The sequence below is a fragment of the Ranitomeya imitator genome, chromosome 2, assembly GCF_032444005.1.
Source record: "Ranitomeya imitator isolate aRanImi1 chromosome 2, aRanImi1.pri, whole genome shotgun sequence".
Classification (NCBI taxonomy): domain Eukaryota; kingdom Metazoa; phylum Chordata; class Amphibia; order Anura; family Dendrobatidae; genus Ranitomeya; species Ranitomeya imitator.
The window spans coordinates 60,635,516-60,641,964 of NC_091283.1; the positions used below are offsets into that span (position 1 = coordinate 60,635,516).

The window sequence follows — 6,449 nt, forward strand, 5'->3', positions numbered from 1 at the left end:
AAGTGATAAAGTGATCATACAGGGCTGCAGCAGAGTATAATACAAAGGTTGTACTCAATGGCGTAACTGGAATATTGTGAGCCCTTCTTCAAAATCTCCCACAGGGCTCACAACTATTATAGATCTTTATGCCCTTCATGACCGGGCGATTTTTTATTCTTCACTTCTGTTTTTCCTTCTTTTAATCCAAGAGTCATGAGACTTTTTTATTTTTCAGTCGACATAGTGGTATGAAAGTTTGTTTTTTTGCAAAATGGGTTGTAGTTTTAAAGGGCACTAGTCATTTTATTATTCAGTATACTGGAAAACAGAAAAAAAGTCCAAATATGGTGAAATTGCCTGGAAATGCATATGGAGTGTGCCAATACACTAAGATTGCCTTAACATCCCCCCAGTGCACTTAAGGGGGTATTCCCATTGCTAAGATCCCATTTCAATATGTAGTAGGTGTACTAATAATATTAGCAAATACCTTCTATTAGAAATGTAGTACAGTTCTTCTGATTCGCTATGTCGTTTATCCCATGTGAAGGGAATTGCAGTAGCTTAGGTATCTATGGTTATGACCACTCATATAGCGACAGTTAGTTAACCCCTATCTGACCTCGGACGGTATAGTACGTCCGAGGTCAGATCCCCTGCTTTGATGCAGGGCTCCGCGGTGAGCCCACATCAAAGCCGGGACATGTCAGCTGTTTTGAACAGCTGAAATGTGCCCGTAATAGGCGCGGGCAGAATCGCGATCTGCCCGCACCTATTAACTAGTTAAATGCCGCTGTCAAACGCAGACAGCGGCATTTAACTACCGCATCCGGCCGGGCGGCCGGAAATGACGTCATCGCCGACCCCCGTCACATGATCGGGGGTCGGCGGAGCGTCTCCATTGTAACCATAGAGGTCCTTGAGACCTCTATGGTTACTGATCGCCGGTGGCTGTGAGCGCCACCCTGTGGTCGGCGCTCACAGCACACCTCCATTTCTGCTACATAGCAGCGATCAGCAGATCGCTGCTATGTAGCAGAGGCGATCGAGTTGTGCCTGCTTCTAGCCTCCCATGGAGGCTATTGAAGCATGGCAAAAGTAAAAAAAAAAAGTTAAAAAAAATGTGAAAAAAATGAAAAAAATATAAGTTTAAATCACCCCCCTTTCGCCCCAATCAAAATAAATCAATAAAAAAAAAATCAAATCTACACATTTGGTATCGCCGCGCTCAGAATCGCCCGATCTATCAATAAAAAAAAGCATTAACCTGATCGCTAAACAGCGTAGCGAGAAAAAAATTAGAAACGCCAGAATTACGTTTTTTAGGTCGCCGCGACATTGCATTAAAATGCAATAACGGGCGATCAAAAGAACGTATCTGCACCAAAATGCTATCATTAAAAACGTCATCTCGGCACGCAAAAAATAAGCCCTCAACCGACCCCAGATCACGAAAAATGGAGACGCTACGAGTATCGGAAAATGGCGCAATTTTTTTTTTCTTTTTTTAGCAAAGTTTGGAATTTTTTTTCACCACTTAGATAAAAAATAACCTAGTCATGTTAAGTGTCTATGAACTCGTACTGACCTGGGGAATCATAATGGCAGGTCAGTTTTAGCATTTAGGGAACCTAGCAAAAAAGCCAAACAAAAAACAAGTGTGGGATTGCACTTTTTTTGCAATTTCACCGCACTTGGAATTTTTTTCCCGTTTTCTAGTACACGACATGCTAAAACCAATGATGTTGTTCAAAAGTACAACTCGTCCCGCAAAAAATAAGCCCTCACATGGCCAAATTCACGGAAAAATAAAAAAGTTATGGCTCTGGGAAGGAGGGGAGTGAAAAACGAACACGGAAAAACGAAAAATCCCAAGGTCATGAAGGGGTTAATTAGTGATTGTAACCATGGACACCTAATCTAGTGCAATTCTCTTGGATTGCGACATAGCGAATCAGAAGAACTATACTACATCTCTAATTGGAGGTATTTGCTAATATTATTATTACACCAACTACATATTGGGATAGGATCTTGGAGATGGGAATATCCCTTTAATGGATGTTATCTGTGCATCCTTATCATTAACTTCAGTAGCAAAATCGTCTTCATGCATACCCTTTAAAATACACGTTCCTATTTCAGATTCCACGTCAATCTTCTGAACAGCAGAACAAGGAATATTCACCTTCATATAGCCCCTCGTTTTAATGAAGGAGCGTTAGTAAGAAATACTCAGGACAGAGGCGCCTGGGGTCCTGAGGAAAGACAGATATCATTCATGCCGTTCCATCCAGGGCAAAGCTTTCAGGTGAGAACAAGAGGTTTCTAGGATTACAAAAACATGTCTACTTGCTTTCAAAAACAGTGCCACATTGGTCCACAGGTCACGTATGGTATTGCAGCTCATCCCAAATAATTTGCTAAGAGCTGAGCTACAGTACTAGACACAACCTATGGACCGGAGTGCTACTGTTTTTGGAAGAAAGCAGTTAGGCTTCTAATCCTGGACACCAAGTTTAAAGACATGGGCATCAGTAAGTAATAATTTTTGTTTCATCCTACATATTATTCACTAACAGATGGAAATCAGGAACGAAGGAGGCTCCTTTGGGGTCTATTCTAGTGGAACAAAAATATTCAACTTTGTCCACCGCCTACCTTTCAATCAAATTGACATGATAGAAGTTGGCGGAGATGTTGCCCTGACCTTTGTCCAGTACTAACCTCATGCAAGACACAAGAATTGGTCAACAGGGAACCTAAACGAGCAACATCATTACCTCCAAGTCCTACTGAAAGACCAAGTCAGTGGAGGAATACATGGAGGCATGTTGGATACAGTACACCGACGTTTCGTCCATCGAGGATCTTCTGTGATTCTGGTCAATGTCTTAATAATTTACATTTATATTTTGTCTAAGCTGCCAATCTCAACATTTCAACTTTGTAAATTTCCTTAAAAATTGTTATTTTTGCTAATTGAAAATTTTTTTTTTTAAATATTTAAAACCTTTTTTTTATTGTGATTTTTTTTTTTATATCAATGGCTTCCTCCAGGGCCTCTTTAAAGGGACCTTCTTTTTGTTTTTTGCGCATGCAGGTATCTGAAAAGGACCCTCCTATATGCTACAACATGCGTTGTAATTTGGCTGCTGAATAAATTAATTGAGTGAATTGACTAAGGCGTCCCTTGTATGCTTTGACTATTAAAACATGATGAAGTATGAACTTCACTTTACCCAGCTACCAACTGTAGAAGCAAAGTAATACGTCTAACCAGAAAAAATGGAGCACAGATCCAAAATGGTGAAAAGATAAATATATGTAAATTTAATCCCAAAATACCGTATATACTCGAGTATAAGCCGACCCGAGTATAAGCCGACCCCCCTAATTTTGCCACAAAAAACTGGGAAAACTTATTGACTCGAGTATAAGCCTAGGGTGGAAATGCAGCAACTACCGGTGAATTTCAAAAATAAAAATAGATACCAATAAAAGTAAAATTAATTGAGAAATCAGTAGCTGCGTTCATATATCCCCATATCTGCCCCATACTGTGCTCTGCTGCGTTCATATATCCCCACATCTGCCCCATACTGTGCTCTGCTGCGTTCATATATCCCCATATCTGCCCCATACTGTGCTCTGCTGCGTTCATATATCCCCATATCTGCCCCATACTGTGCTCTGCTGCGTTCATATATCCCCATATCTGCCCCATACTGTGCTCTGCTGCGTTCATATATCCCCATATCTGCCCCATACTGTGCTCTGCTGCGTTCATATATCCCCATATCTGCCCCATACTGTGCTCTGCTGCGTTCATATATCCCCATATCTGCCCCATACTGTGCTCTGCTGCGTTCATATATCCCCATATCTGCCCCATACTGTGCTCTGCTGCGTTCATATTGCCCCATAGATGCTCGGTATAAATCTGTGACACGGCCGCTGCTGCTGCAATAATAAAAAAAAAAAGCCATACTCGCCTCGCTGATTGCAGCTCCCAGCGTCCGGTCCCGGCGTCTCTCTGCACTGACTGATCAGGCAGAGGGCGCCGCGCACACTATATGCGTCATCGCGCCCTCTGACCTGAACAGTCAGAGCGCAGATAGACGCCGGGAAGATGGATCGGCGCCCGGCGGATGGAACGTGGACAGGTGAATATAACATACTCACCTAGTCCCAGCGATCCTCGCGCTGTCCCCGCCTGTCACAGCTGTCTTCGGTGCCGCAGCTTCTTTCTCTATCAGCGGTCACCGGCACTGCTGATTAGAGAAATGAATAGGCGGCTCCACCCCTATGGGAGGTGGAGCCGCCTATTCATTTTTCTAATGAGCGGTCCCACGTGACCGCTGAAGAGAGGAAGGAGCTGCAGCGCCGAAGCCCGTGGGACGGCAGGGACAGCGCGAGGATCGCTGGGACTAGGTAAGTATACCTCAGCGCCCTCTCCCCCTCACCCGCCGACCCCACCGCTACCGTGACTCGAGTATAAGCCGAGGGGGGCACTTTCAGCCCAAAAATTTTGGCTGAAAATCTCGGCTTATACTCGAGTATATACGGTAAATCAGACAATTAAGATTACATAGAAAATTCATCAAAAACACGTCATGCTCAGCGAGGAAAAACAAGATGGACACAGACCATGTGGGCCGCCTAACACTCCAAAATATATGAAGTAAAGTGCCAAGTGCTATATAAGTAATTAGGATAAGGGACTACCATGAGGCATCTTAATTAGTGTACCACACGTAAATATCCATGAAACGGATCCCATACATAAGTATTTCATCAGCCTAAGTGTAAGCTCAAACATAAATGTCCCTTACCCATATTGCAGTGACAGGAGAGCCACACGGTGCAGCCCCAACGTGCATTTCGCGTCAGCTTCGTCAGGGGGCGAGGGGGGGGGGGGGGGCTCTGACACTTCAGTTTGAGCATGATTAAGAGGGTTAATGTGTCCACAGTGGGATGCATTTATTATGTAGAAGCAAAGTATAAGTGTTGATGCGCCCCCTGCTGGATGTCCCTGGAGCGTGGGAAAAGTTCCCAGGCTCGAGGTCATATGAGGACATCCAGCAGGGGGCACATCACCGCGAATGAAGGTAACTATAGGTCATTGACCTACATTACCTTCATTCGCTGGGGTGTACAGCCACAAGCACAGCTGCATTAGCAGAGCTTGTGGCTGTAAAATATTTTAACCCCTTCAGATGGATTTACAACGTAGGACGTTACAGATCTACGGAAGGTATATATATTGTTGGTTTATTTTTTATTTGTTACAGAGCGAGGGTCTTCAGCGAGTGGATTGAGCGTACAATAAATTATTACAACAAACGGTGTGTTTATTTCATTAAAATACTTTTTAATATTGTGTGTTTTTTTAACTCTTTCGTACAATTGGATTAATAATGGATAGGTGTCAGAATTGACGCCTCTCCATTATTAATCTGGCTTAATGTCACCTTACAATAGCAAGGTGGCATTAACCCTTCATTACCCCATATCCCACCGCTACACGGGAATTGGAAGAGAGTGGCCAAGTGCCAGAATAGGCGCATCTTACAGATGTGCCTTTTCTGGGGTGGCTGGGGGCAGGTGTTTTTAGCCGGGGGGGGGGGCAATAACCGTTGGCCCTCTCCAGGCTATTAATATCTGCCCTCAGTCACTGGCTTTACTACTCTGGCGGAGAAAATTGCGCGGGAGCCCACACCAATTTTTTCCGCGACTTAACCCTTAAATTTAAGAGCTAGAGCGCTGAAATTTTGCACATACACACTACTAACATTAGTGGTGTGGAATATGCAAAGAAAAGGGGGATATGACATGGTTTACTGTTTGTAAACCATGTCTCAAATCATGTCGGGTTTTGGCTGGAGAAATGAAAAGCCGGTAATTGAATTACCGGCTTTTCTGCTATATCGCGCTGAAGTTAATATAAATATATATATATATATATATGTGTCTGAATGACATATATATATATATATATATATATATATATATAATCTATCCAGTAGAAAAAGAGAAAAATGAAGTGCACTTACCCGTATTGATAAATCACAAAACTTTATTCGGACATGGTACAGGAAAAATGCAGGGAGGGAAGTGAAACAAACGGACAACGGCCGTTTCGTGCCTTAGCACTTCAACGGGTCCGACCCGTTGAAGTGCTAAGGCACGAAACGGCCGTTGTCCGTTTGTTTCACTTCCCTCCCTGCATTTTTCCTGTACCATGTCCGAATAAAGTTTTGTGATTTATCAATACGGGTAAGTGCACTTCATTTTTCTCTTTTTCTACTGGACTGCCATGTTGTACTTTGGAAGCTGCACCCCGTATAGGTTTCTGGCTCTCTGATGAGTTTTGGGTTGTCATTCACAGGGTCCAACTACATAGCAGCAGTGCGGTGGTTTTTTCTACTTTGCTTTTTGCCTCAGATATATATATATATATCTAC

General features: G+C 43.1%; 1 protein-coding gene across 1 annotated transcript in view; it reads left to right on the forward strand.

Moving 5' to 3' along the window:
- Nucleotides 1-2,977, forward strand: part of LOC138661880 (galectin-4-like) — a 30,386-nt gene extending 27,409 nt beyond the window's left edge. Inside the window, exons 10-11 of the mRNA XM_069746828.1 lie at nt 2,128-2,293; nt 2,565-2,977. Coding sequence (XP_069602929.1) covers nt 2,128-2,293; nt 2,565-2,708 — 310 coding nt within the window. The 3' untranslated portion in view covers nt 2,709-2,977. The remainder of the gene's footprint in view (nt 1-2,127; nt 2,294-2,564) is intronic.
- The last annotated feature ends 3,472 nt before the right edge of the window (nt 2,978-6,449 follow it).